The sequence below is a fragment of the Rhinoraja longicauda genome, chromosome 35 (assembly GCF_053455715.1).
Source record: "Rhinoraja longicauda isolate Sanriku21f chromosome 35, sRhiLon1.1, whole genome shotgun sequence".
In the NCBI taxonomy this organism is placed as follows: Eukaryota; Metazoa; Chordata; class Chondrichthyes; order Rajiformes; family Arhynchobatidae; genus Rhinoraja; species Rhinoraja longicauda.
Genome location: NC_135987.1, coordinates 11619325 through 11643989, shown reverse-complemented (window position 1 = coordinate 11643989; position 24665 = coordinate 11619325). Strand labels below are relative to the sequence as shown.

Sequence of the window (24665 nt, the reverse complement as noted above, 5' to 3'; positions counted from 1 at the left end):
TAGAGACTGTAATCTCTCATAAACTGGAGTGAGCCCAAGACTCTTAAGTCTGGCACGCTCTCTTATCGCGTTTTACTCCCCTTGTCAGACCGGACAAAAGGACGGTTAAGAACTTCTGTCCGTTTGACTATTTTTACCCATTACATACCAACTAGTTGTGTGATGGGTTTAAGCATCTGTCTGCGCTCAAACGGACCTTCAAGCGATTTTTTTTCAGACAAGTAAAGCTAAAAGAAAATTGTGGCGATTGTCACAAGAATGAAATGTGTCAAAGACTAGGGCAGTGATGTCATTAAAATACTTTCCATACTCATAACTGTGGGATAAACAAGAAAACATTGTTTCTAAAGTCAAGTAAACATGGTCAAAAGCTGAATATACTTTAGATCTATAAATTGACCCTAGTGGAAAAAAATCATTGGCTGCAAAGTGTAGCAGTAAGCAATATCAAGAGGATAATTCTTGTCTCCATATAAAATTTAAGGCATGTTTAATTTTAAATGCTGGAGTTTAAATAGGTCATTAGTGTCAGCAATTCATGAATGTTAGACAAAAAAAATCCTCTTTATCCTCAACTCTCTTCAATGGCATTTTAATACTCCAGAAGCAACTTCCTCAAGCCTTCATGAGTTCTGGGAGTAGAATTAGGCCATTCGGCCCATCAAGTCTACGCCGCCATTCAATCATAGCTGACCTGTCTTTCCCTCTCAACCCCATTCTCCTGCCTTCTCCCCATAACAGCTGACACCCTTTCTAAATGCTCGATTCCCTCGCCCATCCTTGGATTTTCTGACAACACGCCCTCTGATTCCCTTTCTCACCATCCCTACATGTCTTTCATCCATCACAACCTAGCAATCTAAAATTCCCTAGAAAGCCCTGAGCCCCATTGCCCTACTTAGTCTTTGTTATCGCCAGTGACTTACAGTCACCAAATCATTCCGCGAAAGTTTTCTGGTCTACACCTAGAAATCTCATTGACAAGGGTTGCTATATTAAACCATTGTCACACCATTTCAGTGGAATCTGTATGTACCTGAGAACAACACTCATCCATCCCACCCCATAATTATCCCAGAGTAATACATTTTGCTGCATCAAAAAATAAAACTTTGTTTTATTCGAAAGCTTTAAAGGACAGCAGTATTGTAGTAAAACATAGAAATATAGAAAATAGGTGCAGGAGGAGGCCATTCGGCCTTTCGAGCCAGCACCGCCATTCATTGTGATCATGGCTGATCATCCACAATCAGTAAACCTTGCCTGCCTTCTCCCCATGTCCCTTGATTCCACTAGCCTCTAGAGCTCTATCTAACTCTAGAACTCTAGTAAATCATATATATATATATGTATATACATGCCACGGAGCTTTCATGGGTATGTTTAACCAACTGTTTCAACTCTTGACAATGAGATCACACAGACTATCAAGTAACAGATAGCAACTGATGCACTTTTCAGAGAGTTAACCTCATATCCTCTAAACCTTTCGTGTTCCCCTAAATAGCAGCACATTGAACACACCAGAAAAGCCCAGAGCACCGGAGGACTTTAGGTTTAAAATTATTTGAGGCTATCTTAGAAGGTAACTAAAGAAACTTACTGGCTTGCTTGGCCTTCGCTTTGTAGGTGGCGATGAGCACCTCGTCCACGGGGTTATTCACTGGGCCCACCATGGGCACCAGCTGTGTCTCCCTCAGGCTGGGCAAGTTGGGCAGGCTGGCGGTCGGCAGCAGCTTCTGCTCAGATGAGCCGGCCTGGGCAGGTACCTCCTGAAAGCCGCTGTCAGTTTCCGACGTGCCCAGGATACCATGTCGGAGAGGGACATCTTCGCCGCTGGACTGGGCAGACCAGGTGTTGGCATAGGAGGGGTTGGTGTTGGGGTAGGTGGGTTTGGTGTTGGGGTAGGTGGGGTTGGTGTTGGGGTAGGGGTTGGTGTTGGAGTAGGAGGGGTTGGTGTTGGGGTAGGAGGGGTTGGTGTTGGGGTAGGTGGGGTTGGTGTTGGGATAGTTGGGGTTGGTGTTGGGGTAGGTGGGGTTGATGTTGGGGTAGGTGGGGTTGGTGTTGGGGTAGGTGGGGTTGGTGTTGGGGTAGGTGGGTTTGGTGTTGGGGTTGGTGGGTTTGGTGTTGGGGTAGGTGGGGTGGTAGCTGGGATAGTTGGGGTTGGTGGTGGGGTAACTGGGAGTGGGGTGAGTGTGGCTGCTGGGGGTGGGGATGGAGTGGGCGAGACTAGACTTGGGGGAAATTGCCATCTCCACCTTGGGCTGCCAGATATTCATCTTGGCTTCCACCTTCCTGGGCTGAAACATCCTCGGGATTGCCCCCTGGGCGAGGCTGGGAGGATCCAGACAGGCGGATGGTGAGGGTTCAGGCGACAGGGGGCTGAGAGGGGAGCGGCAGTCGCTCCACACCGGCTCTGGGGCGCTGTCGTACTCGCTCTGCTCCGACGCCTCGTCGGCCGATCCCCGCACTGGTGCCCTGGGACCCGGCCAGCGCTTTTTCTGCCTCCGCTGCCTCTCGTTGGCCGTGTGGTCCGCGTCGCTGTCGGTCTCGCCGTAGTACGCCTCGCTGTCCGGGGGTGAGGTGTAGCACTCCCTCTGGACCCGGAGACCACTGGTGCCGCGGGACGACTCTGGCTTCACACTGGGGGGGTCCCGCATCAGCACGGGGACTTTTGAAGTTTCTTGGCTCTGTTGACAGGGGGCGGCGGCCAGGCTGGTCTCGGATTGAAAGCTGCCAGATGCCGGGCTGCACGAAATCCTAGAAGGGGATTCAAGTTACTGGGATCAGAAGCGATGGAACAATTGAACCAGGGATGGACTAGCACCCTCCTTGATTAGTGGCACCTCAGTGGCTGGCACTGGCTGGACTGGGATCAGTGGGCGAGGGCGCCAGTCATGGGTTCAAATATCAAGTGTCCGAATTCAGTAGGAGTTATACCCAATGCCATTTGTTTCAGAAACGAGCTAGTTTTTAAAATATCGTGCTAGAATTCAGCAATAAAACTTATGATACTGCAGAAGAATTAATTATCTTGACACGTTGCTGCTAATTGCACTAATTCCGGATATTCTTAGAAAGACTGAGACTCTTTCTCAGTCCCTTCAGCCAAGTTACAGAGATAAACGTTTAAACCGCATGGGGCTTTGTCGGTGCTGAGGCTGTGGGAGGGGGTGGGGAGGCGAAGAGGGCGTGTTGGGCATTTTAAAGAACATAAAGGCAGAAGGCGATTACATAACCCCGTCCAGTCGGATGTCACCATATCCTCCCCTGCCCCGATTGCTTATACATCCCAAATATATCTCACCCTTGAATGCACTTTATGATACATTCCCACTAATCTATTTATTCACTTCCCTATGTTCTCTAAATCCCTGTAAAGCGTCTTTGAGTATATGAAAAGCGCTATATAAATGTAATGTATTATTATTATTATTATAAAGTGTCCCCCAAGACCAGAAGGGTTGAATTTTATGCTATTCCAGGGTCGCAGTTATTCCACCCTGGAGAACTTGGCCAGTGAGTGTTAAACATGATGTCCAACTCCGAAGTGCACCTCACCTTCCTTTCAGTACTTAACTAGGTTGACATGCCTGAAATAATAACCAAAAACAGAATCTCTGGGTAATATTTCACCACTGCATTGTTGGGCAACCTTGGAATTCCAAACAGATGGGATAACATTTCTGCACCCACTCTTTCATATTCCTTTATCATTGAACAACCTTAACTGGGTTTTCCCAAACATTTAAACATCTAAGGATTGATAAACTGCTTAAGTACAGAACAGGTTTTTGCATTTTGAACTGTCCGTGTTTAATACCTCTTGACACAGATGCGCAGAGTCCCGTCTGAAGAGTCTATGATGTCCATGGCATCTGCATGTGAAATTCCACTGCAAGATCTTCCATTGATAGTCAGGAGGATATCATCCTCACGTAGCCCACCTCTACAAGCTTTCCCTCGCTTCCGCACCTGGAATAACACGATTAAAAGAATCTGTGATGTCCGAACTCAAGGGAGTATTTTGCACTCATTATTTTGCACTATTTCTAAAAAATCTCCTTCACATTATCTCATGGTAAAGTTTTGGTTGCAAAAAGATGAACTCTTACGCTCATTCACCCAGGTGTGAACTGCGTTGAGTTGATCTGTTACTTTCAGAACAATGAAATCAGTTAGAAAGGAGCATGAGATTGAGAAATATTCAGTAGGAGTTATACCCAATGCCAATTGTTTCAGAAACGAGCTAGTTTTTTTAAAATATTGTGCTAGAATTCAGCAATAAAACGTATGATACTGCAGAATAATTAATTATCTTGAAACGTTGTTGCTAATTGCACTAATTCCGGATATTCTTAGAAATATTAATAGACATAAAAGACATTAATGGTAAATATGAAAAAAATACTTAATTTATTCAAATTTGACCATTGTACACAAGCCAAGTCAAGTCAATGTTATTTGTATAGCACATTTAAAATGATACCTATAAATGGTTCTGTTGAATTCAGAAAGTCAGTTTTCATTCAAAAATTGTGTCTCAGGTTGGGAGATTGACTAAAATTTTCTTTTTTGTAAAAATATGTTTTCTGCTTTGTTAATGAAACCACATCTTAAATATAACAGGGATGTACAAAAATATATATTTATAAATCACACAAACAACTGTAGAATTGCGCTGGTCCATGCCCAGTCTTTGCACTAGGCAATATGCAACCAGTTTGGAGCAAAGACCTAAGCTGGACACAGTCACACCTGAAACTTTTGCTGAATTTGTGCTGAATTTACTAATAAATCTGAAAGCAGAATTATTAGGTCAACATGACTAAGCTCTGTAATCAGAGGCGAAGTCAATCCTACTCAGAAACTCCTACCAGCTAACAATTGGTGTACAAAAGCTACCAACCAACACACATATAAATTATTTATAAAACACTTTAAATATCAATTTACAAGTAAGTGTCTTCAAATCCCATCTATGCTGAAGAAACTCAGTACAGAATGGTGACTTGTTTAAAGGAAGATTAAAACGCCCCAAAACTTCTCAGGTGAAAAAGAAATCAACTATTTATTCAAGGTGCCCTTCTTTCCCTCGTGTCCCAATGTCCTCCGTAAACACCACCCTTGCAATCCAGTATCAGTGGAGAAAAATGCCTGGAAAAGTATAGAGATGACCAAAGGAATTGTACAACATTATTGTGATGTAGAACGCAGATTCAGATTTCAATAGCTAAAGCCAATGAGGACAATTATATGTGGGTGACTTATTGGATAATGTCACGAGATCGCTGATTATAGGAACTGTACAACTCCTGGCATTGCAGCAGTGAAAATTAGTCATTGGCCAAATCCTGATTTTGACTCCATGAGTTATTGGGGGAGGATTACACAGAGGTTAGCTGCAATACCTTTGCTGAATAGTCTGCTCCTGCTTAACAGTCAACAGTCAACAGAGCTTTATTTGTCATTCGGTACCAAGGTACCGAACGAAACTACATAGCAGTCACACAAAAAAGAAAAAGAACACAAGACACATGACCCCAACACAAACATCCATCACAGTGACTCCAAACACCCCCTCACTGTGATGGAGGCAACAAAACTTCCACTCTCTTCCCCACGCCCACGGACAGACAGCTCGTCCCCGACCGACCCGCACAGTCCCCGCAAGGGGATGGCCCGCGGCCGAGCCGCACCGGGCACTGAAACGTCTCGCGGCTGAGCCGGGCGATGGAAGGCCCCGCGGCCGAGCCGTGCGCAGCTAAGTCCCGCAGCCGAGCCGCGCCGGGCGATGGAAGGCCCCTTAAACAGCAACAGTGAGTCAGATATCAAAAGGTGACTCCTGTTTGTGAAGCAGTACATCAGAAAAACATGTCCAGAATAGGACTGAACATAACATTTGTACAAAACACAAACTCAGGAGGTTAGGCAGCAAAGGTAGAAGGAATGGACAGTTAACATTTCGGATCAGAAGGGACAGGTGACGTTTTGGGTCAGGACCCTCCTTGTAATCTTTTTGCTGTGCAGCATTAAATTTCAAAAGCCAAGTACTGCAGATGCTGGAAATGCAAAATATAACAAAAAATGGTGTCAATAATTAGCAGGTCAGACAGTGTCTGTGGTAAGAGAAATAGATCATGAGGGACCCCTGCCACCCCAGCAACGGACTGTTCCAGATGCTACGATCAGGCAAACGTCTCCGCTGTCACGCTGTGAAAACGGAGAGGATGAGACGGAGCTTTTTCCCACAGGCCATCAGGACTGTCAACTTTTATAACCCCATGACTAAATTTTTGTCGACACTAATAGTAACTTATTAACTTTATTTATATGCTGTAACTGTAATTCTTTTTGTGCACAACCCGCAGGCATTGCCACTTTCATTTCACTGCACATCGTGTATGTGTATGTGACAAATAAATTTGACTTGACTTGACTTGATTTCATGTTTTAGTTCAATGACCATTCTTCAGATAAACATGAACCGTTTCACTCATTTCCAGCATGAAATTCCAAGTAATATCAATGAAATACGCTGACATTTGTTCAAAATTGTGCTTCATAAACTTCCTCAATCCTGTGATCTTAAAACTAAGTAATCCCCCAAGCTGCTGCGGTTTGGGGCAAGATTTTCACAGGCGGATATCAAAGAGGTTCACAAAAGATGAACGAGTTTGGTTGTGAGAAGATGTGCAATGGAACAAGTTCACTTGTGCAAAGCACAATTATTGCTGCCTATGAATCACCCTATGACGTTAATGCATAAATTATATTTAAAATTAATTAAAAGGCACACACTTATTAAGAATCAATGTTATCAAGATTGTTTGGAAGAAATTAGTGTCATTGGAAATAACAGCGTGTGCAGTTTATGATAGATAAAAAGAAAGGTCATTGATCGCTGTGATTGTCATCTTGTAGAGCATGACCATGGAGTTTACAGATGGAGTACAGAACACTACAGGAGATCCTTTTTCCCTGTGGCTATCAAACTGTATAACTCCTCCCCTTCTGTCATGGGGTAGACTGACTCCCCTCCCAATCTTTGCACATCCCCAATCCTTTCCACTCGTCACTTTAATTTCATGTTTCATGTTTCTTGTATTTTATGACTAGTGACAGATCAATTTCCCTCCTGGGATGAATAAAGTTCTGTCGTATTGTGTCGTATTATACAACGATAACTCCCTGACCTCCCTTTCATTGATGTAAAATAATAGCTTGTCCATACTGACTGCAACCTGCCAAAGATTGGCAGATCACTGACTGAGCTGGCTTAATAGGCCAAGTGGTGTAGGCTTGCTCTCTGAGTTGTTGTTTACAATCACTTATTTTCTGATAACTAAATGACAATTATTTCAATCAGTGTGACTCCCTGACAATATTTGCCCAATAATCAGACATTACCAAATAATGGAAGCACAGGTCAGCGATCATTTTATTTCTCTCAATAGACTGTCTCATGGTTCAGAATCAACGTTAATAAATACCAATATTAAACTGAAATCTAAGACATATCACAGGATGTGGCTTCTAATAGCAGTTGAGTCTTCCCTGTATGCTTAGCTCAACCAACAGAATGATCAATGCTGCTAAAAACTGCCCTGCATTGCCCGCAATGTGCAAAAGTCTGTCTTTGTGATCCTATGCTGCTACTTTGCCGAGTTGAGAGCTGAAGGCAAATCCCAAATTACTCAATGCCCGAAAATAGCAATCAGCTCAATGACAGGTGTCATTGCAGGCGGTCCATACGTCGCGGGCACTGCACTTGGCTGTCATTTCACATGCATTATCTCTCCGCACACAGTTTATTTAAGGCACTAACTTATCTGGAATGCCTGTATACCATTCCCCAGTAAGTACTGAGAAACAGTTTCTCTCAGTCATGGTGTAGCAACCATAAGTGTTTTTTAAGAGACACATCCTATTTTCACCGGCTGACGTCACTTTGTAACCTTCATTTCTTTCTCTCTGGGGTTTGCTTATTAGTTTCCTTCCTCTATCTTTTCCCCCACTTTGAGAGCCAAGGATGGGAGGTTTTCTTGTGCTTTAATTATTTATAGGAATTTAGTTGTCAAAACCTCCCCAACTGGAAATGTTCCTGTTCAGAGCTGGAGGATCCCTGGATTGGATTACATTGTGACTTCCCTGCACTCAGTTATGAAACTCATGCGTAAACAAGAACCAACTGGCTGAAATACTGATAAAAAAAACTTGGAATTAGCACTTTCTACAATGGAGGAAATAAAAAGATTTACAGTGGGAAGATGACATAGTAAGCTTGATGACAAGTTTAATTTGAACTTAACATAGCACATCTAATTGTTGGGCCTTGACATAGAACATTCAGGGCAACTTAAAAAAAAGATTTGACTGCAAAATCAAAGTATATATTGTTTCAGCAAAAGAGCAAACAGAAGAAAACTTTATTTTCAACCCATCTGATAAAAGTAATTAGTTTTCTCAACTTTTCCAATGGCAAATAAATAAAACTGCAGATCCTGGAATCCGAAAATGATCCACTCGCCTCCCTTATCTACAAACTGACTCTGGGTTCCTGCTTCATTCTCAGCTGATGACATGGAATTTGAAGTGCCTCTAACTTTGGTCCCTATCATCTCAAATGACATTGGCAGCAGGCACATACACTATTAACACATGGAATCCATCAGTTCAAACTTAACATATTTCACATTTGCCTTTGGGTTAAAATCCTGGAAATCATAGTTAATAGCACCCCATAGGCACTGTCATTACAACATCATGTTTTGAAAGAAAACTAAGGATGAGTAATTAGTGTCCCTCTTGCCAGCAATCCCCAGATCTGGCGAATTGAAAAAAAACTTATAATCCACGAACATCTTTCCAAAACTACACACCTACCTGGTGTCAGCTGACAACAACTCACCCTATGAAGTTAATGCATAAATTATATTTAAAATTAATTAAAAGGTAGATACACTTATTAAGAATGTTAATACACTCTAGTGCATTAGCTCAAAGTTTCAATCTAGGCATGAGGAGCACTTAAAAAAAGTAAAGTCGCAAATAAAGACCTTCCCAAATGTCAATATTTTAGTTTATTATGGAATTATGGGCATATTACCAGGGCTAGTATACACTGCCAATCCTCATTTGTCCTTGAGAAAGTGGCAGTGAGCACTTTCTTGAACCTGCGCTGGTTAAGGTGCTATCACAATGCTGAAGGGATATATGATAGGTCTCATTCAGGTGGAGTGATTCCAAGTGGGTTTATTTAATTTCCATTGACCGACCACCCTTGTCCTTCTTAGTGGCAGACATTGCAGTTTGGAGGTGCTGTTGGAGTTGCCTTGGTAACTGCAGAGTATTTGTAGGTGAACCATGCTGCCAGCCAGGTGGGGAGGAGGAGGAGGGGGAGAGGAGGGGGGGAGAGGGAGAGGGAGAGGGAAGGGCTGGAGATGAAGAACAAACCCTAGTAACAGAGGTAACGACCAAATAGTGACTCAAAGTGTTTTAAGCTGTTGGTTGTGAGATAAATACAAACTAGGACACCAAGGAGAATTGGTATTCTTTAAAATGGTGCCTTTGGACCTTTTACCTCAGAGAACAGACAGAGCTTTGATTTATTTGCACAAATTTTTCATTGCCCCCAAATTCAGTGGTCACCTGTCTTGCACCATGTGTTGCTCTGGTGTGGTACATATTCCTGGTTACCATACGGTTTCTGCCAGGTGCTCCACTTTCCTCCAAACACGTGCAAGTTAGTCTTGAACTGTGCTGGTGAAGGTACCATCACAATGCTGTTGGGTCGGTGATTCCAAAGGTTAGTAGGCTAATTGTCCAATGTAAATTGGCAATAGTGTGTGGATGAGTAGTAGAATCTGAAAAGATAATATGGGGAGAAAGAAATGGGGCTAATGTTGGATTGATATAAATGGATGGCTACAGGTCACTGTGAACTCGGAGGGAGGAAGCGCCCGTTTCCATGCTGTATCCCTCTGTGACTCTAAGAATTGAGAATCAAGGGGCATAAGGCAAGGAAGAAAAAACAATGGCAACCTAATGGGGCCAATATTGAAGTAGTCCTCTGGATCTGATGGCTTGGATCCTAGGATACATGGTGTTTAGGAAGGAACTGCAGACACTGGTTTACATTGAAGATAGACACAAAATGCTGGAATAAATCAACGGGTCAGGCAGCGTCTCTGAAGAAAAGAAATAGGTGACGTTTCGGGTCGAGATCCTTCTACAGAGAGTTGTAAATCTGTGGAATTCTCTGCCTCAGAAGGCAGTGGGGTCCAATTCTCTGGATGCTTTCAAGAGAGAGCTAGATAGAGCTCTTAAAGATAGCGGAGTCAGGGGGTATGGGGAGAAGGCAGGAACGGGGTACTGATTGTGAATGATCAGCAATGATCATATTGAATGGCGATGCTGGCTCGAAGGGCCGAATGGCCTACTCCTGCACCTATTGTCTATTATCTATACAGCCTCAGTCTGCTGATGTTGCCTGACCCGCTGAGTTACTCCAGCATTTTGTGTCTATCTTTAATGGAGACATGGGTTTTTATCCTCCAGAACTCCATAGATGCTGGAGAATTCACAGTGGATTGAAGGATCACAAGTAAAATGGCACTATTCAAAAAAGGAGGGAGACAGAAAGGTGGAAACTATAGATCAGTTAACATTATATTTGTCGTTGAGAAAATTATTTTCATTATTCATGATATTCATTATTAAAGATGTAACAGCAGGACAATTTAAAAAATGTCAGACAATCAATCAGAGTCAATTTAGTTTGAGGCAAGGGAAATTATATGACAAATCTGCCAGGACTCAATAAGGATGTAATAAATAGAATGGATTAAGGTGAACCAGTAGAATTGGATTTCAAGAAGGCATTCAATAAGGTGCCATGTAAAGGTTCATTGAACAAGGCAAATAGGCATGGGATGGGGGTTAATATATGGGCATGCGTCGATGAGTGGTTAATAAATAGAAAACATAAATTCAGGACGTGGGTCATTTTCAGATTGGCAGTCAGTCACTAGGGGGGGTGGCAGTGTTCAGGCCAGGGGCTTCAAATATTTACAGGTTGTCCCGTGTAATGAATGGTTTCCAATTTTACAGATATCTATTGTCCGTAAGTTGGGAAATGCACAAAATTCGCTCAATATAATAATCTACTGTAGAGAAAGGCATCAAAAGCACATAAGAATGGTGTATTAAAAACAACTATGAAAAACAGAGGGAGAGAGGAAACAGTTCTGTTGTTTGTGGAAATTGACTTGTCTGTGCGTTGGACTTTTGAATTTAATATTATGTATGAACATCCTTAGGTTTGGTGCTCATAACCATGGGACAACCTATACAATCTGCATTGGTGACTTGACTGAAGGAACTGATCTTATTGCATTAAACTTTGTCGATGTTAGAAAGATATAAGATTATTAAGGGGTTGGACACGTTAGAGGCAGGAAACATGTTCCCAATGTTGGGGGAGTCCAGAACCAGGGGCCAGTTTAAGAATAAGGGGTGGGCCATTTAGAACGGAGATGTGGAAAAACTTTTTCAGTCAGAGGAGTTGTAAATCTGTGGAATTCTCTGCCTCAGAAGGCAGTGGAGGCCAATTCTCTGAATGCATTCAAGAGAGAGCTAGATAGAGCTCTTAAGGATTGCGGAGTCAGGGAGTATGGGGAGAAGGGAGGAACGGGGTACTGATTGAGAATGATCAGCCATGATCACATTGAATGGCGGTGCTGGCTCGAAGGGCCGAATGGCCTACACCTGCACCTATTGTCTATATGTAACTTATGATAAGGACACAAAGCACCTGGAAAATTGCACAGAAAGATTAAGTGAGCAGGTAACAAACTGGCAGATGGAAAAATAACATGGGAAAATATGAAACTATTTCAGAAGGAAGAATTAAATAGCAAATTATTATTTAAATGGAGTGAGATGACAAATTGCCATGGTGTGCTAAGGGGTTGCCTTAGTGCATGAAACACAAATGGTTGGTATGCCAGACAGCAAGTAGTTAGGAAGATTAATGGGAACATTGGCCTTTATTTCAGAGTATGGACTACAAAGGTCAGGAATTCTTGATGCAACTTTACAGGGCACCAGAGTGTTGATGTGGTTTCAGTATTCATGGTCAAGGAAAGATATATTTACATGTAGTCAGTGCAGAGATGGTTCACTGTTGACTCCTGCAATGAAAGGGTTGATGTATGAAGAAAGGTTTTACAGATTGGGCCTGTGCTTATTGGAGTTCCGAGGAGTGAGGGTTGATCTTATTGAGAGACAAGATTCTGAGGAGAATTAACAGGGTGAATGCTGAGTGGATGTTTTCCATAGTGGTGGTATCTAGAGCTGGTGAATCAGCTTCAGAATAAGACCTTTCTTCAGATGAGTCACATCTCCATGCCTTCCACAGATGCTGCTTGACCCGCTGAGTTACTCCAGCAGTTTTTTGTTGTAAACCAGCATCTGCAGTCCCTTGTCTCTAGCAACGCAAGGAATCAAGGGTTTTGCAAAGAGAGCAGGAAAATTGTGTTTTGACCAATATTAGATTATCCAGAAATAAAAACAGAAAATATGGGAACCACTCATCAGTAATTTTGTTTCAGATTTTCACCATCTGTATTGAAAAAAAAACCTCAGTTTAAGCCATTGTGATTTTTTGGAATAGTGAGCATGCTATCGCAATACTCCTCCGTCTGTTTCTTAATTAAATCAACCCGACAGTTTTTCAGAATATGGTCTATTAAGTGACTTGGCCAAAATCTTACTCCTATTGACAATGGTGTAGATTGCACATAAATAGCACTTGAAATCAAGATTGCACCTGGTCTCGCCATTTTACCCATAATAGCTTTATCTGGCATTGTGGTTACGTGACCATCGGCACGTTGCCAGTCATTCCCATTCTCCTGGCCTCCTCCCTGACAGTAATCTGTCCCAATCCGTGTAAAATGCTTGTGGATGGAAATGAGCTCCGGAATGCCATGGCATGTGGTACTGGATAAAAATAAATACTATTGCAGTATGCGTTCCCCATCCAAAAATAGGTCATCAGATTGGGGAGGGAGCATTTGCCATTACTGTATATTCAGGAGCTGAGCTAATATAAAACAATGCGACAGCTCAAAGAAGTAAAGGATAAATTAATTTTCTCCACGCAATCTCTGTCTTTAGAAGGCCAGAGAGCCTTCCGGTTTACTAATGCACCAAATCCTTTCACCTCATTCATTATCTAGTCACAAATATGTTGACGATTTTAAATGCTTTGCTGGAAATAAATTTCTCCAGAACCCATTCTCATTTCTTGTTTTATAACATTTTAATTCAAAACGCATGGACAAAATCCAATTATATTCTATTCCGAAGCCTAAAATTGAAAGATCCTTCATCACAGTGAATTATTGATACCAGAGAATGGTATATTTTGAGCCAAGCAGGTGCTCACCTTATTTTTCCAGAAATAATGCAATGAAAATGGATCATAAATTTGTTGCGGCTTCCTTACATTCGACCAAAATAGGAGAGAAGGTGGTGAGAAGACATGGAGATCAGGGGATGGGGAGAGAAGTGATGAGAAACAGGACTCAAAGGGAGCTCTCCTTAGGAACCAGAAACCAAGAAGTAAGCAAGAGCAACCATGGGCGACTAATCCTTTTGTTCTTGGGTTCAAACTGCCTGTTATCCGTATCAACCACAGCCCAGCTATGAAAGTCCCGCTCATTAATTCTTCACAACCCTTTGATAAGGAAGACTGAGCACCACTTTTAGTCAAGAGACGGTTGTGGATTCATTTCTCTTTGCCTCTCATCCTGACCATCATCCTAGACTTCATCGGATAGCCTACCATTTCATCCAAAGCCTGGGTCAATGCTGTTCTGCAGTCACTGACATCCATTGATAGCAATCTAATGAGCCCTAAACTCTTTCTTTGGCTGTTTACTTATGATTGATTAGCCAGACTGGAGACACATCTGATCATATGATGCATATGAGGGGTCAGTGGCCATTTATCCCATCTATGTACCGTGCTTTTTCCCCAAATCTCATTCTCATGTAAGGAGTCACCTTGGCATCACAGGAAACCAAAGAAAGCAGACTGTCATGTTATGCGATTAGACCATTTCAAGTTCACTTAATTTGATTGCTGCCATCTATTTCCAAGTATATTCTTTTTAAAAAGGGAAACATTTCCCGCTTTATCTTCAGCATATCATAAAATGAATCTAGCAATGCCCCAATGATGAAATGTCAGCCTTCGGTCTGCTTTCCCCTGTGATTTGGTGAGTAATTACCCATCAATCAACATCACAACAACAGATGATCTGTTGCTCATCGTATAGATTACTCATTGCTCTTTGTGGAAAACATATCGTATAAATTGGCTGCTACTTTTATTCACACACTAATAACTCCATTACCAAAGTATTTCATTGGCAGTAAAATCTTTAGGATATTCAGAGATTGTAAAGGGTGTTGGATAAATGCAAGTTTTTTTCCTTCTATCAAAACACATTATTTCTGCTTCAAGTAACAGTTAACCAGAAATAGAATGAAACTGGTGTATTGTCGCTGTCTTTCAAGTATGATTTAATGGCCTTCATTGTTCATGAATAAATAAATGTACTGTTCAATGCGTAACTGAGTGTACAAACTGGAACAGCCTCAGATCAAACCTCTAATCTGTGGTCAGACACAAATCAGGCAACAATTATCCTTAGTATTCTGGGTTCCTGTTTCTGACAACCGAGTGTGGAATTTCTCTGAGCTCTAGCTTGTTCTTGACTGAGATTACTTGTATTTCCATGCATTTGCCCAATGCTTTGTCTCCAAGAAAACACTTATAATTCATACTACTGCAAGGTTGATGAGGTGTCACTCGTACCCCAGCTCGGACCATTTGGATTTTGTCAGATTTATGAGGGGTCATTGGCCATTTATCCCAGCTATTTATCTTGCTTTTTACGAAATCTCATTCTTATGTTGGGAATCACCTTTTGCAATTCCGTCACTTATTCTGTTTAAAGTACAAAAGAAGTTGGTGCTTGGTGCTTGTTAATTGGCTGTGTGATGAACTGAAAGCATCAGCAAACTGCAACTTAGTTGATTGTCACCTTGGGACAAGGTCATTCTGAGGAGGTAGGTTAATTGGGTTGTATTGTTAGTGACAAAACAACTCTCTGAGACGGGCGATGCAATGATCTGATCAAACTTCAGGGTGGACAGAGAAATAGGTTTCATTATGTATCCAGTACTGTTCACCCACCACTAAATGCACCCTGGGCACAGTGGCACAATGGTAGAGTTGCTGCCTTGCTGTGGCAGGAACCCTCACTATGGGTGTTTTCTGTATGGAGTTTGTACGTTCTTCCTGTGACCGTGTGGATTTTCTCTGGGTGCTCCAGTTTCCTCCCATGTTCCAAAAACATGTAGGTTTGTAAGTTCATTGGGTCCTGTACAGTCACAGTCACATGGCATCTTCAGTCACATGGCTTGCAGGTGGCTTGGTTGACTTTGGGAAGAATCTCTTCCACTCTCCTAACAGATGCTGTGGTTGTAGTATGATTGAATAATGCATGAGGTTCCAACATTTATTGGATGAAGCAGTCTTTAGAGAAACTCTTTTTCTCTCTTCACAGCTTATAATTCCTCAATACTGCACTAAGCCTCTCCAACATAAAAGCTCAGCGTAACATTAGCAAATTGAATTGGGTTCTGCAAGAAGTATTCACAGGAATGCCTTCAGACTAGTTATCTGAAATTGGCAAGAGCAAGAAAGTGATGATTTGTTCACTCTTAAAATCTCCTCACATCGCTGCAAGGACAAACATTTCCTCTGTCTAGATCAGAAACAAATGCTTTCTTCTTACCTGGATCAGTTCAGCTCTAATAACATTCAAGAAGCTCTACCCCAATGGGTCAAAGCTGCCTGCTTGATGGTACACAATATAATAGCCTAAATATTAATTCCCTCCTGTGGTAATGCAAAGTGATTGAGTGCAGTTACTCCCCTGGATAATGCCGATATAGTGCCATCCAAACCTACATCCTTGGCTATCAATAAGCTGGATAGGATGCAGAGATAAGCTGGAATGCTTACAGAGAAGATTTACAAGGATATTGCCAGAACCTGAGGGCCTGAGCTATACGTAGTGGTTGAGCAGGCTCGGACTTTATTCCTTGGGGAGCAGGAGGATGAAGGGTGATCTAATAGAGTCATATACAGTGTCGTTCATAATGTTTGGGACAAAGACCCATCATTTATTTATTTGCCTCTGTAATCCGCAATTTGAGATTTGTAATAGAAACAAATCACATGTGGTTAAAGTGCACATTGTCAGATTTTATTAAAGGATAAACAGCTGTAATTTCTACATGGTGAAACTAAAATGTATAAAAATACCCTTTAATAAAATCTGACAATGTGCACTTTAACCACATGTGATTTTTTCTATTACAAATCTCAAATTGTGGAGTACAGAGGCAAATAAATAAATGATGGGTCTTTGTCCCAAACATTATGAAGGGCACTGTAAAATCACGAGGGGAATAGATAGATTAAATGCACAGTCCTTTACTCAGAGTAGTGCAATCATGAACCAGGGGACATAAATTTAAGCTGTGATGAGAAAGATTTAATAGGAATCTGAGGGGCTTTCACACAAAGGGTGATGGGTATGAGGAACAAGCTGCCAGAGTGGGTGATTGAGGCAGGTACTAAAAGAACACTTAAAAGATATTTGAACAGGTACATGGATTGGAAAGGTTTAGAAGGATATGGGTGGCAGGCAGGTGGGACTCGTGTAGATGGGGCATTTTGATCAGTGTGGGAGAGTTGGACCGAAGGTCCTGTTTCCATGCTGTATGACTCTAATACGAACAAATAGAGCAAGTACCTTTTACTCTTCAAGTTGCACACCAACCAGATTTAGAAATATACTGTGGTTCATTCATCGTCCTACCTCCCTACCTAATAGTATTGTGAGAATACGTTCACCAGCAGTGTTTCAAGAAAGTGGCTCACCATTACATTCTGTGAAGTAATCAGAAATTGGCAATAGATGCCTGACTTGCCAGTGGTAGCTAGATCCACAAAACAAATATAGCAAAGTATAAAACATTCAAAGCATTTTGGGAATTGTGGATTAAGGATTCCATAACAAAGAAGATCAATGTGGATTCCACAGCAATCAGTATTTATTTGTTTACATTGGGAAATTGAATCTTTACCAATATAACCAAACAAGAGATTAAATGGTGCAGATGAGATGAATTCATTTCTCATGAAGCACAGAATGAACTATCATGTTCTAGAGCAAGGGGACATAGACTCATGGTAAACTACTTATGGGAGAATAACTACAATGAATTTGTGTATACTGGTGGGCTTTGGATTTTCAGTGATTGAGTAAAATCAAAATTAATTCTCATGATTGATTGGGGACGATCAGCCATGATCACAATGAGTGGCGGTGCTGGCTCGAAGGGCCAAATGGCCTCCTCCGGCACCTATTTTCCATGTTTTTATGTTTCTGATGGATGTTTGGACCACAGAAGTGAAGTGTGAGAGTGGATAAGGGAGGGGATCAGCCACAATTATACTGAATGATGGAATAGTTTTAAGAAGCCATGGGATTTGCTCCGGATCCTACTTTTTTTTAATGTTCTTAAGGAATACCATAACTATTATGGATGCTTGCTAACATCAGATTCATCATTTATGGCTATTGGCTAAATGAACCTGATTTCCATGTTGAAAGAAGAAAAGATTCAAGGACATGGTTAGTCTCCTCAAAAAACTGCAACATTCCATTGACTTCAGGAATATTTGGCCCATGACCACTTGAAATGGAAAAGGAGGAATCAAAATAGAAATCAGAACCTCAGGTCCATGGGTTGGGAGCACAAAGAAACCCATAGGAGCGCACCACCTCACAAACTACCCAACACCCACACTGTCAAGAACCTCTTGCCCAACTATGAAAGATTATGTTGCTCTCACATTGACCTATGTCACCTCAGAGCCAAAGATAGAAGTGGAAGCAAGTCATCCTCAATCCTGAATGATTACCTGGCAAAAAACCTAAACACACTTTAAAATTATAATTTAGCTTATAGAAGAAAGTGCTGAGAAATAATCTACATGCCATAAGATCATTTCATTATTTTTGTGGACTTAAACAATTTTTAATCCAACCATAGAGCTTTCAACACCATCTCCACACCTGATACCACACACATCACATTGAGTATGCAATGTGTCATTGCATACTCAATGTACGAGGCTGCCTTTGGGACTAGCTAGGTGGCATTTCATGGTATGAAAGAACATTCTGTTGACCTAAATATAGTTCTGACTGACAATTTGGACCTAATGTCTTGATTACTGATGACACATGGAGTGTAACTTGCACCTGTCCCACCTGAGTAATAATCTAGTGGTGTAAATGGACACAAACACAAATGGGCACAAATTACACACATTATACACTAATTTAATTGTCAATGGGTTGAGAATCAAGCAGATCACCAATTAATGAGGCGATGCATTATCTCCCGAGTATAAATTGGTCATTTGGTTTATAATATTATAAAATTAGTCCTAAGTCTACTCTCTGAAGATTTTCATATGTTTGGTGGCAGGTGGCTCATTTAAACTCGAGATTTAGAGTCGTACAGCAGATACCCCATCTACACCAGTCCCACCTCCCTGCATTTGCCCTACATCCCTCTAAACCTTTCCTATTATTATACCTGTCCAAATGTATTTTAAATGTTATAGTACTTGCCTCAACTACTTCCTCGGGCAGCCCATTCCATACATCCACCCTGCTCTGCATGGAAAAGTTGCTCCCCAGCATCCTATTAGTTTTTTCCCCTCTCGCAAACCTATCTCCTCTGGCTCTTGATTTCCCTATCTGGGCAAAAGACTGCATTCCCTTCATGATGTTAAACACCTTTATAGGGTCACCCTCATCCTCCTGTGCTCCATGAATAAAGTCCTAGCCTGCCCAATCTCTCCCTATAGCTCTGACCCTCAAGTCCTGGCAACATCCTCATAATTCTTCTCTGTACTCTTTCCAGCTTAACAGCATCCTTCCAATAGCAGAGTAAGCAAAACTGAACAATATAGTCCAAAAGCAGCCTTGCCATTTGCAATGTTAGAACAAGTGTTCCATCTTCGTGTGCGGTTTCAACATTTGATCCTGGGAGTGAGAGGATTTAATTGTGAAGAGGCATGAGAGAAGTTGCTTAGGAAAAAAAACTGCAGATGCTGGCTTAAATCGAAGGTAGACACAAAATGCTAGAGTAACTCAACGGGTCAGGCAGCATCTCGGGGGAGAATGAATGGGTGACATTTCGGGTCGAGACCCCTCTTCAGTCTGGCCCGCTGAGTTACTCTAGCATTTTGTGTCTACCTGAGAGAAGTTGCTGCTCTTTTCACGAGAACAATCAGCTATAAGAGCAGAACTGTTCAAGGGGTTCAAAGGTATTTATAAATAGGAGCAAACTCTTTCCACTGGTAGGTATGTCAGTAACTATGGGGATAAATTTACAAACGTCATGGAAAAAGTGGGGGGGATTAGGAACGGTTTCAATGCAGGGGGATTCTGTGACAAGAAACAATGTGGAGGCATAATTCACAAAAGTTTTATAAAGGGAAATGGATAAATGGCTGAGGGAGAGAAATGTACAAGGGCTTATCAAAATACCAGTGATCGGGGCTGCTCCTTTACTGTATGTGATTTTAGTTTAGTTTAGAGATACAGCGCGGAATCAGGCCTTTCGACCCACCGAGTACGAACCGACCAGTGATCCCCAGACATTAACACTATCCTACACATGCTAAGGACTTTACACTAATACCAAGCCAATTAACCTACAAACCTGTACGTCTTTAGAGTGTGGGAGGAAACCAAAGATCACGGAGAAAACCTACGCGGTCACAGGGAGAATGTCCAAACTCCATACGGACAGCACCCAGAGTCACTGCAAGTGCTTTAAGGCAGCTGCCCCTATCTGATCTGAATAATTTCTGGGAAATTTCATCATTTAGATTGACATTTATAAAATGAAAATGAAACTAAATTATTTAATCTCAAAAAAATCTCTCCAGAATGTGATCTGATGTTTTTGCAGATCCTGGCCCAAAAAGTGAGAAATGGAGGATTGTTTTCAATGCAACGCGAGAGGTTTGTAAAAGCAGAAGTTACAACAGGGAAATTAACAAATATGTGAAAAGGAAAAAAAATGCAAAATTAGTCAAAAAGTTGAAACGTGCATGCACCAAAAGCTTTTCACTGTACAGCAGTACCCATGATAATAAACTGATTTAAACTAAACTAAAGCAACCTTTAGTTTTGCTTTAGTGTTGCTCTTAAGACGTGTTGCTCTGCCGTATGTCTCTATGAAATACTGAGCACTGGGAATGCTCTCTGGCAAGGATTCAGCAGCTGTGCCTTCCCATATCAAATCCCATATCACTATTTCCACTCATTCCAACAAGCAGACAGGAACTCGGTTCAAACTCTGATTTAAAGAACAGTCCTTCAGAGACTGTGGCAATAGATGAGCAGTGCCTGCGTCCACAGATAATACTCTGTTAACTGAGCCAGGTGATGTCACCATCGATCAAGCCAAAATGCTAGCGAGCAATGTCCGAAGAGCTTCTCACCTTTTCCATAGTCAGAACTGCATGCCACATATTCAAATTCTCCGTCAAGCGTTCAACCAAGGAAAGGATGACCTTTTCTTTCCATCAGCTGATTGAAAGTGACCTTATACCCTACCCAAAAACAAATAAAATCCAGCACCGTCACAAGATGTGGGGCAAATCTGTAATTAATTGTGGGAACAATATTTAGCAATAAATGAGAGCAGTGCTCAGAAAATATGTTTTCAATATGCCCTTTGTAATTTCATGCTAAATTTACAAATAGTTAACGGTTGTCGAGGAGCATAATAGATTTTGTAATCTTGAGTTTTTTAAAATTCCTTTGCAAGCTTCTAAAATACTTAATTGCTCTAATTCATCTTGTCAAAATAATCAATTTAATTGATCCTTCAACGAGTAAAAAATGTTTGAGAATGTGCAATCTGTGTGCCTTATCTGATTATGAACTGCACTGGTGACCCCATATTGATCGGTCATGCTAATTAATTCTCTGCAACATTACCTGTCACTGCCACAATTTATCTACTACCATTCCTGGTTCGATCATTTTAAACCTAATTTCATCTAATCCCTGCTGCCTGTGTCCTAATTGATACTCATTACATTTCTGGGTACATTTCCCAGTTCAATTTATCATATTATCAGCATCATACTGGAGCAACACGGTGAATGGGTTGAGGTAGGTTTCAACAACAACTTGTATTAATTTAACTAAAGAGAATAAAATACTTTGGAACTTCACAGAATGTAATCAGATAAAAATGAACACCAAGCCACATTTGGAGATACTGTAGTATCATTCTTTTCAGAGGAGCACTTGAATTTTGGAGTGATTTTTAATCTTTATATTCATATTTCAAATTTTCAACAATTTCATGTGATAACATTGAACTACCAACTAATGGTAAATAGAATTATACTCACCAATGCACATTCTGACCATCTCCTATATTTACAGTGGCACTCGTTATCAGTGGTAATGTACTCTTAATAAAGTTTAACATTTAGAGAAATCTCACAAGAGCAACGTATCTGAACATTGATTAAGCTTGAATGCAATGGACCTCTGTTGACTTAAACCAATCTGATGCTGCATACCATCTCGAAGAGACCTAAATCCATGCTCCTCTGTTGTCCGACAACACTCTTCTGATGTGAGCAAGTCTATGAGAAATTTATTTCTTGCTTTCTATTATGTCATTTAGATTGTATAAAGTTTTGGACAAACAAATAAAAATGCTTTTATCCCATCATCATAATAGGCTCATATTTACAACGATCTGACCAATCAACTACTTTTTGGCTACCCAGTTTACCACATTGTCCTTCTTAACATTTTTCATGAATTATTATTTCCTCCATTCAATGTCACCAATAATCTTTCCCTGGACACAAATAAATGGAGAACATAGATGTTTGATGTGGACTGCAATTTAGACATGTCTTGGCTCCAACATTCACTATCCTAACCTTAAATGCCACCATTAATCTCTCCAAAACCCAGCATCACAAAACTTGCTCTGATCTGTTTTACATGTTTTCTCTGAAAACGTCCCCCAGTGCCTGCTTTTCCCACTCCTTCACTTTCCTTTTGCACTCACTACACTCATTAGAGCAGACACAGGTCTCATTACTAAACCCTATTCCTAACTGATAAGATTTATTTTGAACCTGAATCCATTCTGTAGCCTCGAATTCTCATTGAAAGACAAAACTGCTTACTTGCCCATTTTGAACAGTGATTCAGCACAACCGTTTCTGTTATCGGCATTACAACTGCATCACCCCCTTAATCTGAATGTGACATTGGTAACACACAGACAACGAAAAAGAATTGTGTAGTAAGGAACTGCAGGTGCTGGTTATATACCGAAGATAGACACAAAATGCTGGAGTAATGCAGCGGGGCAGGCAGCATCTCTGGAGAGAAGTAATGGGTGACGTTTTGGGTCAAGACCCTTCAAATCAGCAACTTATTTAAATTGGTGTAGATTTGCAATCTTCTGAACAAAGAATTGCTGAATTGACAATTGTTTTCATACTCTATCAAGTATCCTGAAAATCTAAAAGATGTGTGGTGTTGGCAATGGAGACAGCTTGCTGGGTGGGATATTTCTGATCCAATACTGTCAGCTCACATAAAGGTCACAAACATGCTTTTATTTTTTGTATTCTTTATACCATCTGTTTCCACTCTTTCCAAAGTGATTACTGTTCCAGCAAAGTATGTAATCACTGTTAGTAATCAGTTACTAAGGCCTAAAAACAGGTCAAGGAATAAAGCAGGTTATCGAGAACCACAGAATTACATTGTAGAGAAGAAGGCTGTTTGAACCAGTATGTCTGTGCTAGCTATGTGAAAGGGTCATGGATATACTTGGAAGATAGACACACTCAGGCAACATCTCTGGAAAGAAGGAATAGGTGATGTTTTGGGTGGAGACCCTTCTCCAGTCTGACCTGCTGAGTTGCTCCAGCTTTTTGTGTCTATCTTCGGTGTAAACTAGCATCTGCAGTTCCTTCCTACACATGATATACTTGACGCCCACTAACAAAGAAAGAATGCATTTGCAAGGCGCTTTGCAGAACCTTTGATTGCCTCAGTGCAATTTACATCCAATAGCGTACTTTTGTGGTATAGTCACCTTTGTAGTTTAAATATTTAATAACAATTAAAAATTGTTCCAATATTATTCCAGAATGGGGACTTGGAAATAAAGTGAAAGCAAATGTCAATATCCTCCTCCCCTCTTATCCCATGGAGGATTTATTTGGCATCTTGACCTCCAAAATCTTTTGGCCGCTGCCCGCGTTAATGGTGCAGGGGTGCAGAGTGATTCAATCAGATCTAGCGAGTATCGACATCATGTGTGAATATTCCCAATTGCCAGCCAGACTGGCCAAATCAACGGACCTGGAAAAGTTTTCGCTGAAATTAATTCAGCTGGTCTTGTGTGTATATTCGTGTTACAGGTTGAAAGATCTTGCTGGAGATGCATTGGAGCCGGGTGATATTGATTCCACGCGCTGGGCCTGAGCGACAGGGTAAATCGATATGATACATGTGCAATCCTGAGAAGAGTTTGGCTCCTGCAAAATCCCCCGCGGTGCGCACACGCCGCCGTTCAAAGTTGGTCTGACTTTACCGACCGCTTTTACACGTTCGGGGTCTTTGCCCCGAGTAATTTGAGATCAAAGTTAAAAGTAATTGGCCGGTGCGAAAACGGAATCGAGCATAATAGCAGTAAATAATGTGGAAGTGCGATGTTTGTGTGTGTCCCGAACTCCACAAACGATTTACAGACGAGGGCTGGGGGTGTTCGCTTTCCCAGTTTAGCGAACTTTAGGGGTGTCTCTTGGTCTGAGGGTGTTTCTGGCGCAATAGCCGCTGGGCTAGGTCTTTCTTCCTGGCTGTCAATGTCTTCCTGGCAATCCCCTCCCTCCCTCCCTCCCTCCAACGTGGGGCGCAGTTAAGCGTCTTTCTCTCGTCTCCCTGGGTTTGAGGGTCTCTTTCTCGGCAGGGCTCTGAGCACGTATCTTTGGAAAGGATATATCTTGCTATCGGTCGTCCCGCTCTCTCTCTCTCTCGTTTCTCTGTGGGGCTGGGGTCCGAAAGGGGGGGAGGGGGAGGAAAGGCTTTGCTCGGGTACGGATCTCAATGAGTTGGGGTCTATCTCTGTGTTGCGGTCCCTACTTCTCGCCCCACCACTGTCTTGGAGTATCTCTCTTTTATCTGGGATCCCTCTTTGGTGGGTCCCGTTGGGGACTCTCCCTGGCCGGGTGTGGGGGTGGGGAAGGGGGGTTAATGTGTTGGGCCGCTGTCCTACCTTGGCGACTCGAAGCGGCATGCTTTTGTGGGATCCTCCATGTAGCCTGAAGCCCCAGGGCGCGCCACCACTCAAGGTGACGAGGGTTTCTTCGCCGGTCCCCATGACCTCCGCTTCTCTTCAGCAAAGGCTTTGGCCCCGGGAGGTCTCCATGGCCC

General features: G+C 41.8%; 2 protein-coding genes across 2 annotated transcripts in view; both read right to left on the bottom strand.

Annotated features, from left to right (window-relative positions):
* LOC144610021 (synaptopodin 2-like protein) overlaps positions 1-1831 on the bottom strand; it is a 13497-nt gene extending 11666 nt beyond the window's left edge. The window contains exon 1 of the mRNA XM_078428475.1: positions 1604-1831. Within this exon, the coding sequence (XP_078284601.1) occupies positions 1604-1676 (73 nt within the window). The 5' untranslated portion in view covers positions 1677-1831. The remainder of the gene's footprint in view (positions 1-1603) is intronic.
* On the bottom strand, positions 1697-24665 carry LOC144609945 (uncharacterized). Its single transcript, XM_078428349.1, has 4 exons — positions 24508-24665; positions 3824-3975; positions 1811-2760; positions 1697-1701 (listed from the first exon to the last, which is right to left on the bottom strand). Exons 1-4 carry the CDS (start codon positions 24610-24612, stop codon positions 1697-1699), a joined length of 1212 nt encoding a protein of 403 aa, XP_078284475.1. The 5' UTR covers positions 24613-24665.

Bases quoted from the DNA above. Each gene is read 5' to 3' on its own strand.
- LOC144609945 (XM_078428349.1), bottom strand. From the start codon at position 24,612: ATGGGGACCGGCGAAGAAACCCTCGTCACCTTGAGTGGTGGCGCGCCC. The intron at 3,976-24,507 runs GTAGGACAGCGG...GTGTTATTCCAG, and splicing joins TGCCGCTTCGAGTCGCCAAG to GTGCGGAAGCGAGGGAAAGC. The intron at 2,761-3,823 runs GTATTAAACACG...ATCCCCTTCTAG, and splicing joins CTGCGCATCTGTGTCAAGAG to GATTTCGTGCAGCCCGGCAT.